Source organism: Anser cygnoides, chromosome 2, assembly GCF_040182565.1.
Source record: "Anser cygnoides isolate HZ-2024a breed goose chromosome 2, Taihu_goose_T2T_genome, whole genome shotgun sequence".
Lineage (NCBI taxonomy): Eukaryota > Metazoa > Chordata > Aves > Anseriformes > Anatidae > Anser > Anser cygnoides.
In genome coordinates, this window is record NC_089874.1 from 88,258,937 (window position 1) to 88,275,645 (window position 16,709).

Genomic DNA, 16,709 nt, shown 5'->3' on the forward strand with positions numbered 1-16,709 from the left:
GCAAGTAAATTCCTCAAAGGAATTTGTGAGGCAAATGGTCATGGGGAGGATGATGGTGGGGACAGGGAAGATGACGGGATGGACACCAGGAGACAGATGACATAAAACTAGACAGGCCATTGACATGCAGAAAAGCTGCAGGTGCCGCCTCCTTGCCACAAGCTGACATACCTGTTTCAAGCTAGTGGCACTTAGAGCTGAGATGGCTACACTGCTGTCAAATCAAGGCTTAGCAATTCAGCTCCTGTCCCTGCCACTTGGCCCCAACATGCATCAGACCGCCGCGTGTTCCTGGGCTATGAAGGGGAGATAGCCTTTCCAACAAATGCTGCGACCCTTCATGCTTGAAGAAGCTGAAGCACAAATGACTCTAAAACTGTCCCCTTTCCACTCTCATAGCTTTGGTCCTCATTTCAAGTCAAGCCATTAATTTCACAAAAGTGCTTGTTTCTTCCAGGCCCTGAAGCAGTGACAGACCGTCTACCTCTAACAGAAAGGCTCTTCAGAGGCTTGCAGAGGAGAGGGAGGCAACTGTACATCACCTGCAGAACCCAGTGCACCTTTTGCAATCTTTAGGGGGAGGTGGGGGGTTGTTCATGAGCTAGTCAGGATTTTTTAAAATTATTTTTAAATTTTCCTTGACTGTATCTGTTATCTCAAATAATTCTCTACATAATTACTGTGACTAAGTGACCACTTTGTAGACTGCAAACATTTCCTGGTTGGATAGTGACTATAATTTCAACCGCTTGACTTAGAATTAGGATTTTCAATTTTTTATTTTAATAATTTTAAAACAATTATAAAATGGTAAATGGTTGACGGATATAATTTGCAATTATTATTTGTATGCTGGCTGACACCTGCTGAATGGATATTCCAACTCACCATATCAGATGAATATTCTGTTTAATAACCTTCCTGGTAAATAGAATAATGCACAATTTTATACATGAAATGGACATTATTATTTGTAACAATTGGTAACGCTGTTTTGAAAGGCAAACATAAAAATTTCTAGCCCAGGAACATCAGTCTTTCAAAATACTTCACACGCATTTCTTCCTGTCAAAACTGAGTTTTTTCATGCAAAACATCTCAATCGCTGCAAATACATTTGTAAAACACTCCATCAGAAATTTTTGAACAGTTGTTGGCAGAATCCTTTTTTTAACAGTGACATCCTATAGTGTAAAGTGTTTCATAGCTTCATAGTTGCAAACCAGATTAAAATGTCCTTTTATTCCATTCTGGTTTATTAAAAACTGTATTTAGCTGGATGATTCCAGCCACTAAATTTAAAAGCTTTTAAAACGAATACATTCTAAGCTTTAGGGTGAACCAAACTGATTGATTTTCAAATTGATAATCAATCTACAATTGATTAACGCATCACTTTTGAAAATCCACAAAAATTTGAAGTACTTCACAGAACAAAAATACTGTTAATTACATGTTTTATTTAAGGCACATATATCTCATCCCACATTTGTTTCCTCCCCAGAGTCATGGCACTATTTTAGACAAGGAAGAAAAAATGGAAGTAAAAAGCCCTAGCTTGAGGTCCACTTGTAAAAAGTGCTGATGGGTAGTATATAGGTCAGGCAAAGGAGAAACTGCTATGAGAGAAAAAAAAAAAAAAAAAAGAAAAAAAAAAGTATCTTCATACAGAAATACAACCAAAGGGAAAATTAATTATCAAAGGACAAGGTAATCATTGTTTTTGACAGTAAATCTGTTGGTACATGAAGTATCTGATGACATAGCTGATTATTTGTCCTGAAATGAGTTTCTGAAAAAAAAATGGGACAGACTTTCAACAGGTCTGCCTTTGGATGTGCACACCTGTCTCTTTAGAAATAAGCAGGCTGAACTCCTACCTGTGTGTCAGTGGAAAAAGGTAAATAAGGTCTATAGATAGTTTACAAAATAGATAAACCATAAAGGAATATGAAGAGAATGAATAATGCTTTTCACACATTAAATAGGATGTTAACTTCTGTCTTTAGACACAGCAGTTAAATAGCATTAATGTACAGGTAATCCCAACTACTTTTGTAGTTAAGAAAAATATCTGCAAGCCTAATCTTTCTTCCTGTCCCTTGGTAGCCCTCCAAGGAGCAAAGCACTGGCTTTGATAAAGAAATCCATCAGACTCCGAAAGTGTTCTTGTTTGGGTTTCATTTTCCCAGCCCACAGTGAATCACTCTTACACTGATCTCTTGGCTGCTGCCTCATGTTGTCAAGCACACCTGCATTTTACTTTTTAAACTCACGTTCTTTAAGATTTGCTAGCAACCTATGAACTATAGCACCAACATGGGAGTCACAGAACTTGAGCCTTATAGTGTGTAGAAAATATGGCATATTGAATACTGACGGGTATGATTATCAGAAAGCTTTTCAAGTTATACAGTGATACTTAAATAGTGTTATATTCAGATACTGAGGCAGGTGAAACTGCTGCAGGAGAGGAAGAAGGAGGATACAGGATCTCTGGATCAATCTAGACAGGGGAAGAATAAAACGGTATAAACAGTAGATGTAAGATGCATTGGAAGACAAAAATATTTATTGGATACAAATAGCTTCTTGGCACTAGAAAGATAATAATACTAGTCAGCAACTGAAGGCTGGAGAGAGGATGGTATGCACCATTCTTTGGGCATCGTAACTATACGTATATTCATCTTTTGCCCACTTTCTTGTTCTTTAGCAGGATTTGGCTACATAGTAGCAAGAGTCAGAATGCAAGTACAAAATGAGAGAATACCAGAGTAACATGAGTGCCCTGAACAAGGGCATTTTCAACGTGTTCTTGGAGGGGACATATATATCTTTATATTTCATTAGACCAGTTAGCTCACCACTATTTAAATATTTTAACATTTTATGGGTTACAGAAATATAGTATTGTTTAACTTTTATAAAAATCATAGAAACAAGCCTATCAAATTAGGTACAAGGTTTAGTACTGGTGCACAGAATGTGCAAGAATACAAATGAAAAACAAAACCCTGAATATACAGGTTATACCTGAAAGCTGCACATAGATACGACAGTACAATATAATTACACATGAATTTACATACAGGGTTTTCATCCATAGTGAGAAATGACTGCTTTGACCTGTGATAATACCAGAAAGGTTTTAAAGGCTCAGAGTACATTCAAAATCTAAGTTGTTAGTTTGTTTGTTTGTTTAATTTAAGGGATAAAAATTCAGGTTGTCTATTTTACTTCAAATGTAGGCATTTTGAAATTGACTGCTATTCCAATTTGCTAGAGGGCGGATGGCTGCTGTCAGTAACCATGCCACACTCAGTGAGACTTTGCATAGCCTGATGCCATTTACTTGTGACCCACAATTTTGGGAACTCCTTCTGAAAGGACACCAACTCAATACAAATGTAAATACATGTTTCATGAATTAGAAATCTGAAAGATTGTTCCATGAATCCTTTTTACAATTCAATAGTATGACAGAGCTAATAGTGCATAAGTTGACATCTATATTCATATCAGTCAGAAAAAATATCTTGTAATTATATGATATTTTTAAATAGGAAAATTTTATTAATTTTGGTCTTGTTAGGCTGTTACAATGACTAAAATTGTTAATATCAAGTATTGATAATAGCAAAGCAAAAATAATCTTTATAGTGCTTTCAAATGAAGATAGTAGTTACCGGCTTTTTCAGTCTCTCACCTTACTCATCTATGAATTTTTTCAAGTATGCTATTTTTTAATTCAACAGGTTTTAAATTCATCTTGAATATCCACAAAATGACATTTTTCGTATCTTCCACTCATAGTCGTGTCCTGATAAATTAGATTATTTGTAATTATCCCACAAAATCTGGCATTGGGAAGGTAAGTGAAAGGCATGCCAGAGCGAAAGAGGTGGTGGAAGTGCAGAACAAACAGAATGTTTCCTCTCTTGTACAGCTTCTCCTAGTTACTGTTTAAGCACTGCAGGCCAGTTGTAGCGTAGCAATGCTGCTACTGTCTCCAGTATCCCCCACTTTGCTGTGTTTATGGATCTGAGGTAAGTCTGTATCACGTAAGGACCAAATGACTGCAGAGTGCCTAGGATACCAACCAAGACTGAAGACAATAGAGTTGATTGAATTTCTGAAAGGCAACAGCAAATCTAGCAGATATTAATGACCTAGGCTATTGCAATAGCTGGCCACAGCCTGCCTCAGCATCTAACTGCTGAATAAAAAGCAGCAGCCACAGCAGCAGACGCGCAGGTTTAGAGGGACAGAAGCCATAGAAGGAAGCAAAACTAAGAGACAGCAACAGTAAGACAAAGTACATATAAACTTTTAATGAATTAACCTTACAAAAGACAATAGCTTCAAAACATTTGACACGTTTGTACAAAACTAATCCAGCATTGTTAGTTCTCTTCAGAAAGAATGCCAGCAAGCCACCCAACGTGTCCCTGGCTATGAGATGCAACTGGTGATCACATCCAAATCATGTGTGAACTGAGTAAACTTATTTACAAATACTGTATGCTCTAATACCAGATTAGTAGATGCTATTGGGGAGCGACTGTATTTTCCAGAAAACACCATGCATCGGGAAATAGTATGCACCCCTAGCTTTATTGCCTTTTTTCCCCACATTTGTCACCAACATCTCTTTTTAGTCCTTTCAGGATGAGTTACCTCTTTTTAATTCCCATTCCTTCTTTTCTTGTCTCGGAATAACAGTGCAAGTTGCAGTACAATCTTCCAGTCCTACAGCGTACATCACAACTGTCCTTGAACATAGGAATATCAAGGTGCAAAATGATGGCTCATGGGACTATTCTGCAGCCATATTAAAATAAGTGCCACATATCAGAATATAGCACGCATGTTAAGGGCCAAAATGTAGTTAAAAAGTGCGTGATACTTTCCTGAAAATATGGTATTGATGACATGTACAAGCATTCTTCAAGATGCCACATTCCCTTGTGAAAGGGACCTTGTCATTTCAGTATGTACAAAGTATGTCTTCAATTCTCCTTTTCCTTTTACATTTATTATTCCTCTGCAAGTGCTCATGTACCCCAATGTTTGCAGAACATTGTTTGTCTCCTCTGTAACCTGCAACAAGACAATAACAAAACCAACACTGACAAAAGAGCAAAGCAGAATCTTCTTCCAGAGAACAGCTGAGCAATTACAAGGGTTTTGCCATAATACTTACAAGCCCTTTAAAGGACTTAGACTAGGTTTGAGCACCTGAGCTTTTAAATAGTCTGTTGCTGGCTGCCCATTCTAATCGCATACATTAAGTATTAAATTCAGTACAATCATTTTTGTACCTAGGGCCGTAAACTCAGGGCTTGTAGATACACAAAGAACAATACTCATCCTCACACAGCATTTTTCTCAGCTTTGAGAGCTGTTTTTTATTTCATTATACCCACCTTCCCCATCTTTTTGCGCTTACTAAAGCAGCGTGAATGAAGTGATCGTAAGACATTAGCATCATCTGTCAGAGCTGCTGTTGGCAGTTTCCCACATAACTGGCCGTGAACCAAACTTGAAGCAGTTCTGCCACTTTAGGTATAAGACTGCTAGGGCAGAGGTTGTTCAACAGCATCAGCTTTCTCAGACTAGTCACGTTTCTTTGTGAAGCAAACAAGTGTAGATGTCATTGCTTTGAGATCCCTCCTGTTTTCAGTTTTGGCCAGCAGCTCTACTTTTGCATTATTTAGATACGAATTGTCTCAGCCTTAGATTCTGAGTGGTCTCAATCACATACATGGTGGGAGCCCCAAGTGCTATGCAGCATACCAGGCAGAAAATTAAAATGTGATCCCTAAATATGAAATCACTGGAAAATTAGCAAATTGAAGGTCTTTACTACACAACTCTGTCTCCAATTTATATAGATAATCATAGAATCACTTAGGTTGGAAGGTCCTCCAAGGTCATCAAGTCAACCATTAACCTTGCAATAATAATCTATAAAGATTATTATTCTATATGTTTCAACAAAATAAATGCTTCATCACTGCTTTATGGATTTAATTTGACATACTGTAGTTATGGACATTTCCTTTATATAGAAATAATTAACATCAGGAAAACCCCTCAGGGATAATGTAGCTAATATTTTATGAGTTTAGAGATGTATAGAATACAAATGTGATTTCCCTCAAATCTTCTCTTAATCTGGTGCTGCATTTTCAGGCAAAACATAATTGCTTCCATTGTATTCTTCTGTAGGGTGAATACAAAGTTTTGATTCTTCTCACATATTTTCCCATACTTTTTCTTTTAATTCTTTATGTTCCTGCCCATGGTATAATTCTTTTTAAACATACAGACAACTGGTAGGTCATTTTTTATGTAGGCAATCTCAGCTCCAAAACCACAGAGTTTTTGGTGCACAAATGTAAAATATGTTTTAAGCACCAAACCCAAAGCATTAAGATAAATACCAGCACGAAACAAGAGTACCTGTATTTTATCTAAGACACCAGTGCTGTCCATCCTGCTGGCCACATTTACTGTATTGCCCCAGATATCATATTGTGGTTTTTGAGCTCCAATTACTCCAGCTATTACAGGTCCATGGTTAATACCTGAAAAACATCAGAATATAATATTAAGAAGATCCACCAAATGAGGACAAGTATTGCACCTGGTAACATAACAAGTCAATAAGCATGGTATTTGGTCCGTCTTGACTAGTGGGTACAGCCTGTTCACATCCCATTACAATAAGAGGATGTTACTTATAAAAATGGCAAAAGATAGTTAATCTAATTTTAGTTTTACAACTCCCTCTCATCCTGAATAATTTTAATATTTTTAACTATTATTATCCTAATAACCTGCTACTGCCTTTGATACATAGCATGAGAAATACAGTGTAGGAAGAACAGCTTCCTTTGGGAAAACAGATATACCACAGTTCTTATTATTCTTCTTATTTCTACTTTCAGTGAAAGGCTTCTCCTCTCTGTAATAATTGATGGCCAAATTAAATGAATTTTACAGTACTCATTGCTTTTTAAATGTAGAATAAATTAATGTGAATGAATCACAAGGATTTGAATCCTTGTTCTGAAGGCTGGCTTGCCTATAATATGGTCCTAAAGAGTTATATGGTAAGTATATATATTCCTATCTTTTGCTAAAGTATGGAATAAGAGTAAGAAATTGCTAGTTCTGAAATGCAGACCGTACGAGTGAAGAACAACATAGTACAGTCCCCCATTAGGCTCTCGGCATGTTTTATCTTGCAGTCAGTTTCCATTCTAGGTTGTGTTTGTAAAGGGAGTGAGTTGTACTCCGCCAGCAGGGAAGGAAACAAGGAGGCAAAATCAAAAGTGCTATCATTAACCAGCATCAAATCTGCTATAATTGAAACTACACTTACTGACGAGCAGGAAAGACAACTTATACCTAGTGAGAAATGTACCCTGAAATGGTGAACAGTTTGGATTTCTACAGCTATCCCCAAATCAAAAGATCGTAACTGACTTCTCTTTATTCTCTGACAGATAGCATCACTAGGGATATGTCTATGCAGCAAAATAGAATTGTGAATGTAGCATGGGGAGGCATCTCAGAGCTAGATGATCTATTATGGATCACATATAACATGGCAGCATGGGCTAGCAACCAGGCTATACACCCACCAGGAAACCCTGGAAAAGTTCTATAGCAGTTAAATCTAGAAAATTAGGAAAATATGCAAACCCTAAAGGATATTAGATAAAAACCTGATAAATATTTGTTTAAGGAATTGGGATTAAACTCAACAAGTGACTTAGGCCTTGCAACACTCTGCACTAACTCCCAAGTCATAGGTGGGTGTTTCTGTTTCTTGATAACCAAAGCGCAGAAGGCATTAGGGACCTCCACAAAAGCTATCTGCTGAGTAGCTCAAGATAGCTTGCAGGAAATACTGAAGAGATGTGTGTGGTATACACTCTGCCATGGTCCAGAAATGAGGACCATGCAGTGGGACTTTCCCACAGAATATAATGGGAAGGAGGTGAGGGTTTTTCTTTATTTTTAATTTCCTGAACCAACACTGCTGATGGTTTAAGTAATGCCCTCAGGGACTGGAAAACTAGGTTCAGATCCCTCCTTCTTCAAGAAGACTTCTACCCATATCTCTTAGGAATGTGTTTTGGCCACCAAGGCAGTCTGAGATGTGCTGCTCTAAGTGACTCCTGCTAGTGCAGTTCTCTTTTGCATGACACTTAAATGTGTATTGGGGCAAGGCTGGAACAGCAGCCATCTCATCCAGGTGAATTCTTTAACAGAGGATGATGTTGTCTCGTTCTCTCATGCGCAATGGGACGTTTAATTATTCCATGAAAACGGGAATACTCTTCAGCAAACACTGACAAAAAGTTTCCAACTTGAAAGCATCCTACACCTTGGCCTCATGGTATTCTTCAGGAAACATGGATCCCCATGCTTGAACAGCCTCAGCCAAAAGCAGGAACAAAATCAAGTTCACCCACAACATAGACAAACGTTCTAACCATGAAGCTATATGGGAAACAACATGTCAGACTCTATTCCGGTCTGAGAAAAAAAAAAAGTAGCACCTCTGCAAAACTTTCTGCAAAAACATATCTGAGCCTGTCTAATAAATCAAGCACCTTAGCTAACAGAATAGGAGAAATGCCTGAAATATAGTCTAGGTGCTCTCTTGCCTGACAACATCGGGGTAAGCTGTGTGCCTCCTAAGGCACAGCCAGCATTTCAGGCACTTACAGCAAAATGAAGGTTGAAAGCTGAGACCTCTGGTGAGCTGCAACAGTTCTAGGGTTAGATGCTAGCTGAGGAAGGCTTTTACAAATGGCAAGTTGGGTTTAAATCCCTAAAGTGCCAATTATGTAGTGAGAGCAAGATGCTCAAATGTTTCTGTGGCTCTAATTCCTATGTATATCAGATGCTTTCATAGTCAGCTGGTGGTGGGAAGTGGATCTGAAGATCTCAGTGGTGCCTATACTAGATTAAAGTGTCAAAGTGCCAGTTCTGCGCCCGTGTCCCTCTGTAGATTTAATCCTTCCTCTTTTTTTTTTTCTTTTTTTCCCCCTCCATTCTAAACATGTATCATTCCTTTAGTTTTTCCCCCAAAACATCATGCCTCATAATTCCTAGTTAAAAAGAGTCAGCATTGCTATAATCAGTTTGCTGATTTAGCACTGATACTCAGCAGCTCTTTATCTCTACTGACATTGCTGATAAAAGTATGTTTGCAAGTATGTGACACGTGTCATCTACAGCAAGAAGAGAACTTTTATTCTGCACAGAAATATGGTATCTCTACACGTTTTTTATAAACTCATCAAGTTCTGTAACACATCAGGAAGGAGGCATACTTCAGATTTGCTTTGTCATTTTTTTTTTTTTTAACTATGGCAAAGAACACAATACAAAGCAAAGAAGTGCCTTAAGGAACACATGAATATTTAAGGTCAGAAAATAGCAAGCTTTGCCAGTGGGTGGCACTGTGAAATAAACATGAGAGGAGCAGTTGAAAGGAAAAGCAAGCTGCCCAGCAAGAAAAAGACAAGAAGGGAGAACAACCGTTGGAAATCAAATACTGCAGACATGTTTCCAAGATTTATAGGTTTCCAATATTTATTTAATGCTTTCATTTCACATTTTCCAAGTTACAGATTGCATTGTTAAACTGTTGTGTACTGCTATCAGGAATTAAGCATTTTGGAACACAAAGTTCTTGACCAGCTCTGAATTCATTTATCTCATCATCATGGCGTACCGCAACTGTGTATTTTTTCAAAAATACCATGATGAACAAAGGGAAGCAATTAGAAGATGAAATATAAGTGATACCCCTAGCAAATATAAATAACTAGTCAATTTTGCTCTTATTTGTCAATAACCACAGAATAACAAAGAAGAGAAATATCCTCATTTGTTTAACACCAGGAAGGAAGCATTTTTGTATGCTTGTTTGATTTAAGTACATCCGAAATATTTCAAACTCCAGCCTCACTGGCCCCTTTGTAGGTACTGTCTTCCAAAGGTATTCATATGGTTTTGTAAAGCCCTGTTTAGAGTCTCCTTTGGTACTGAGTAGCTTAAAAAAAATACACAGTTAAAAACCTCTGTAACAAATACTATAGAGTAAAAAAAACCATAAACCTGAGACTGTATTTTCTTCATTAAGTAATACTGCCCTGTTGGACAGTTCTACTAATACCTTAATAGGCTTGAACATTATGCGGAGTTCTCCCCTTCCTCCAGGATATTCTCATAAAAATCCTGTAATACATACCTACTCGTAACTTGAAGTCATTGAATGAGTGCTTGTTTATGACATCCAGTTTTGCCACTAAGGCAAATGCAAACTCCACCATGGTTCCTATGTGCATATACTGTCGTTCGGGTTCCTGAATTGCCAAACAAACAGAATAAAATCATTTTCCTCAGCCTTAGTTACTGTGAGAACATAGCCAAGATATGCTGAATCTGAAAGCACTTAAACCCTCAGGGATATCCTAATGCCAGCAGGCTGCAGCAGAAAAGTAATGTAAGAAGATTATGTCCTGTCCGGCATCACTTAGATGAAACAATGGCCAATGGACCATGATGCATTTCACTTACATGATCAATCAGTCTAAAGATGAGAGATCCAAAAAATGCATAATCTAACATTCTGACTGTCAAACAACTGATTAGCTGCTGTCTAGTCCCACCGGCACTCACTGCCTATGTGTGCTTAGGATTTGCTTATTAATCTTCTCTGAGTGTCTGCTTCTGTTTTATGCCCCTTAATAATAAATAATGCTTGTGGTCAGCCCCACAGAGATGTCTCCCTCTCAGTGTTGCACATCTCAGCACCCTAGTGCTAGGTGCTTAAGCAGCTAACTTAAGCTCCAGTGAGATTTAGTTTTAAGACTTTCTCCACTGATTTCATCTGGCAGATAAGCAAGCATCTCTGAGAACATCTAATAGACGTGAAAATGAACAAAATGCAGGACAAATGAAGTGAAAAGACAACCCATCCCCTGTCCACTAATTTACTATCTCACCGTTTACATGAGTTACTAAGGCTATAGACTTAATTTCTTCTTGTACATCGACAGCGTAGCCTGATTTCTAAGTACTGGTTTAAGCCCCCCCAGCCTAAGGAGAGAATTGATTTTCAGGCTTCCACAGCCCAGGGTAGGACCCTGACAGAGAATGATTTCTTAAGAGGTAGGCTTACGGGTCTCTATGAGAAATGACTGAATCTTCCTCCTTTTTTAAGATAAAGTGACAGAATAAATGGACAGATGACAACTATGTGAGATGATTCATAAAGTAGATATATCAACCTAGGTGGGACAGTAGTGGCACTTGACAGAGCAGTTGTTTAGATCAATGAAGCCTTTCTGTTTCCTTTGGAGATCAATCCTACCTATGTCAGATTGTTTTTCAACTCAGCTTATGTATTCAGACCCCATCTTTAGTCATTTAGCCTTCCCTGGGTGCTTCTTTTGAGATGGGGGCTGCGCCCAGCAGCATGCCTAGCAGTCAGTCATTGCTGCGCTAGGTACTGCAATACCTGTGGATCTTGGAGCATCTGGACTGAAGACCTCTAAATTTTGGTGGAATTTATTTCAAAATGCGTATTAAATCACTGAAGGAACAGTAAGACTTGGATCTCCTGATTAACTTTGTGGAAGTAACTAAAACAATACATTTCTTCCAGTGTACATACTAATTTAAGCAGTGGTTGAGAGCTCCTCTAAGTCTTCTCTTCTCTAGTCTGCAGTCCTGCATTTCCTTCACCCCCTTCACCTCTCTGTATTGGATGTCAGAGCTAATTTAGAATTATTCTATTTTGTCCTTAGGATTCTTAGGGTCTATAGTTCAGGTGTTAATTGCTTCTCTCTAGAAGCAACATGAATTTGTCAGGAGCACAATTAATCCTTAGCAGAGAATGCATTGATTCATAATTGCTATGTCTCTGTTGCTAACCTGGAGTACTCTAAAGATCATGGCAAAACCAAGGACTTTGCTTCAAAGTTACGAATTGCTTCTCTGAACTTCATTTCTACTGACTGCAGTTCCCAATGCTACCCTATTAAACCAATCAGAAACAAAGGAACCTGTTTTCAGTGATGAGCCTGAAAGTTCTTTAAGTGTATGGTTAATATGGCCACCCTGCACTCACAACTTACGACAGAAAATAGTGATTCCTACAGTCTTCTTAAGATTCCATAAATCCAATTACTTCTGCTGCAGCATGTAGCAATAAAATGGTGTATTCTATTCAGAGTAGAAGAGTGAATCTAGACTTAGAAAACACAGAGGTGGCATTTTCAAACTGCAATGTGAAGAACAATAATTCATGGAGATGCTAAATAAAAGTATACACTTTTACAATACAATCTACATTAAGAAGAAAAAACTAGGCCACAATGTTATATGTATCATGCAGTTTAATGAACAGAATTTTAGGCTTCATTTGAAAATGATTTTCATTGAGCAAGAACTTTTTTTCTATACCTGACACTGTTCTTGGTTGGGTGTAGCACTCAGTCCCGTTGCTGCCATGTAAGTGCTCCCAATGGTCTTTATCTTTTCAACTCCACTGAACTTTGGCTTAGACAATAGCTGTAAAACAAGAATAGTTATTGAGATCAGCAGCCTTGATACTCTAACAGCTTGTTCCTCTTACAGAATTCAGAGTATTAGTTCTTAGAACTGTCTCTTAATAGACCCCAAATGGTTTCACAAATATATACAGGATAAAGGGTGGATAAAACAATAGATACAATAATTGTTCCCAAGGAAAAGGAATTTATGTCTGTTAAAATATTTTTTATATAAAGGAACTAAACTTATAGTAATGAGATCAATTTCCACCTTATCGTGCATTAGGGTCTTTTTAACTTAGTTAACTTAGTCCACTTTTAGTCCGTGGACTTTGCACTCATTTGATATTGGAACTGAGTCACCATGCAAGCCAGTGGTTAAGCTTTATGCAGCTTTCTGAAAGTGAGCATCTCTTCAGGATGGGATGGTAGGAATTCTAGTTTATAACACAGGTTGTTTTGAACACTCCAAAGTTATTCAAATGGGTATGCTGCTAAAATTCCCTCTACAGTTGCACAAATGCAAATCTAGACTGTGCTGTCTGAGTCATGACACAATCTTAACACCTCTTTGGGTATCTTCATCACAAACAACTTTTTTAAGACAAATACAGTTCTCAGTGAGACCTTTACAGATGCCTTTTCACAATCTATCTATAGTCATACACTCTGCACTTGCTTGTAACTTAAGAGAATGGAAAGTTAAAACATTCCCATTGCTCATATACCAACTGGTCAACGTGCTGTATAACCACAACAATGCAGATCATAGAATCACAGAATACCTCAAGTTGGAAGGGACTTCAAGAACCACTGAGTGCAACTCCTGGCTCCACACAGGACCACATGAAAATCAGACCATGTGTCTGAGAGCGTTGTCCAAATGCTTCTTGAACTCCAGCAGGCTCGGTGCTGTGACCACTGCCCTGGGGAGCCTGTCCCAGTGCCCGACCACCCTCTGGGTGCAGAACCTTTCCCTAACCCCCAGCCTGACCCTCCCCTGTCCCAGCTCCATGCCGTTCCCTCGGGTCCTGTCGCTGTCCCCAGAGAGCAGAGCTCAGCGCCTGCCCCTCCGCTCCCCTCGTGAGGGAGCTGCAGGCCGCCATGAGGCCTCCCCTCGGCCCGCTCTGCTCTGGGCTGAGCAAACCAAGGCACCTCAGCCTCTCCTCACATGTCTTCCCCTCTAGACCCTTCATCATCTTTGTTGCCCTCCATTAAATTAAAGACTCTTTAATAGTTTTATGCCCTTATGATCAAGTATAACCCAGAGCTGTAAAATTTTAGGGCACAGACTTAGGTACTTTACTTTAGGCATTAGTATTTGGAAACTAGAGTTAATATGTGGCATATAATGTGGCTGACTCATGAACTGCAACTGAAGGGCAGAATTTCTCCATCAGATATATGCATAGGATTCTCCTTAAAGAGAATGAAAAGCAACTAGCATGGTGTCAGTATGATTTATCCCACATATATCTCTTTTTCCTTTAATACTCCATGTAAGTAATTTCCACATGACTAGGCACACAAAAGTTCTTTTCTGACAGCTCTTCTGCTCTCCTTTTCAAATACATTTGTTTACTGTTGCATACCCTGGGTTATTAAATTGAAACCATATGTTGATTGTTGTTAGAAGTACATACATCATCGAAGTCAGCAATGATCTCATTTAGCAGCCTGAGACATTCCAAGCCTTCCTTATTTACATCAGATTCTGTGTAAAATTCCTTGAAATCCGGAATAGAGGCAAACATGACACAGACACAGTCATATGACTGATGATACAGATCCTGTCCAAAAGAAAACAGAATAGAGAAAAAAAACCACTCTGTCATACCCAGCACTAAACAAAAGTTTCCAAAATAAACTTATGCCGTGTCCTGGTTCTGAAAAGGGAGGTGGTGGAGCCTTAAGGCGGTGTTCAGATATTTTTGCATTTAGTTGTATTTATTGTTTTTTAAACAGTGTATAAACCTGTTTATTAAACAGACTCAACATAGTCAGCTGAAAACGTTCTAGTGATTTAATGTTACCCCTTTTTTCTCCTGAACATTAGCTCAGTAAACATAAAATGTTCACTAATTTAGTAGATAGGGCCCACTTCTGAGGCTTCACATGCAGAGAATTTATTTTTGCTTCCATGGCTGAGACTACATTTTGCAAAACAATCTTTAATTTATTATTAGCTATGTTATTATAATGACTAGAAACGACTAGAAAACTGAAGCAAAATCACAACCCCAATGCTAGAAATGCATAATGAGACACAATCCTGATAGTTCCTAATCTAAAATGACAAGACATCTAATAGGACAAAATAAATGTCATTTCTTTTCCATAACAAGGAGCTGAGGCAAAGAGAAATAAGTCACCTGAACTTAAAATTACTTATGTCAGATTCTCCATTGCCTTCTGTGACCACTGAAATGAGAGTATATCTGCTCCACAGGAAGCCCCGGTGCTAAAAATGACCCCCCTCCACTTCCCTTCAGTTTCCTCTCCAATGCCCTTAATCATTAGAATATCTCTCCTTTCAGGACATATTTATGTCCTGAAAAAAGAAAAGAAAGAATATTTATTAAATTAATGTTTTTTAAAAAGTATAGAAATCCATACACAAAGTTAGCCACAGCAATAAGAGATGTTGTAAGCTAGTATAAAGCCAAATCCTGCTCAAGGTATTTCTTTGAGTGGAGCATGGATTTCAATACTCTAGTGAATAAGGTGAATATTCTGTGATTTCAGTAAGGATCAGATATTATTTCTCTTTCTACTTATCCAAACTTTTTTTTTTTTTCATTTCCACTTACAGTATGTTTTTCTCTTTTTAAAGAATCTCAAAGTAAACCATGTCCATACTCCCCAAATATTCAGTCTTTGTGGCCTGCATTTTGCTTCACATCTACCTATTTCAAATTTATCTCAGGCATGTCTAGGCTGAAGCTACAGTAATATTTGCTTATAAATATTCTCAAAACTTAAGATCTGACATGCTAAGTGCTCTCCATAGACCAGTTAGCAGAAAAGGCACAGAGACTACATTCTGTGGTTTATATTGGTTCTCCTTCTATTTCCTCAAGTCACCCTCCCGGTAACTTGATTTCATTAGTGGGTGAAGGAATTCATGCCACACACATGCTGCTGGCTTTTAAAACAGGGAAGGGGCTAAAAAAAAAAAACAAAAACAAAAACAAATAGGGCTTGGTAATGGAAGGAGAAATTCACAGTGTTATATAGAAGACTGGAGGAAGATAGAAGAGTATTTCAGAATGTAGATAACTAACATTCAAAACGTGGATTATTACACGTACTTTTGAAACTTGACCTGACAAAATAAACAATCTGTATATATCTGTGATGAAACATTTTTTTCACAGAACAAATTTGTTCATATTCCTACCAGCTAAACAAACCCAGTAAGTTAAATCCAGCCAAATTAATAGTACTGTTGTAACTAATATTAACACACAATTCTATTGTCCTAGGGATTCTGTGACATTAGTAGTTAATTAGTAACAAAAGGCTGTTTTAATTTCCCAGATTAACATTAGATAGCAGCTTTCTGTTTTATTTACTTTATTGAATCCTGCTGATTTTGCACCCTGAGAAAGTAAAAACCGACAGAATTGCTCATGAGATATGAGTTGTAAAGTCTGTGAAAAAGACAAAATCTCGTCACACAGGTGACAGTGGGACACTGCCATATCTGAAATAGTACATGAAAGTAATGCCATGTACAGGTTTTTTTGCGAATATAAACTCAAGTCATAAGAATTCACGTCTGCTAGGTGCTACAACTGAACCTTTACAGAAAAAGAAAACTAGTTGCACAGGGACATGACAGAAGCATACATATTACTGAATAATATGAAGTCCAGATGGTAGATGTGATTCTTTTTACCACCTCATAATACCGGAACCAGAAGACAAACAGGACATTTAGAAGTAGAACAGGGAAAAAATATTTTACATGTGTGAGACATAAATGTATAGCTCAATTCTATTCAGCTACATGAAAGAAAAGAGCTTAGGGGGTTAAAAACCTTAACAGTTATGGGAATACTAGAAAAATGCATAACTAGGAAGTATATAAAAAGCAAAAAAAAAATATATATATAT

At 37.8% G+C, this 16,709-nt stretch overlaps 1 protein-coding gene across 2 annotated transcripts in view; it reads right to left on the bottom strand.

Annotated features, from left to right (window-relative positions):
* Positions 1-892: 892 nt before the first annotated feature.
* ADCY2 (adenylate cyclase 2) overlaps positions 893-16,709 on the bottom strand; it is a 212,236-nt gene continuing 196,419 nt past the window's right edge. Inside the window, exons 21-25 of one of the 2 annotated variants that reach the window (XM_048076377.2) lie at positions 14,234-14,380; positions 12,502-12,609; positions 10,283-10,397; positions 6,469-6,593; positions 893-5,103 (exon numbers count right to left, since the gene is read on the bottom strand). In XM_048076377.2, coding sequence (XP_047932334.2) covers positions 4,951-5,103; positions 6,469-6,593; positions 10,283-10,397; positions 12,502-12,609; positions 14,234-14,380 — 648 coding nt within the window. In that variant the 3' untranslated portion in view covers positions 893-4,950. The remainder of the gene's footprint in view (positions 5,104-6,468; positions 6,594-10,282; positions 10,398-12,501; positions 12,610-14,233; positions 14,381-16,709) is intronic. The other variant, XM_048076378.2, reaches the window with a different exon arrangement.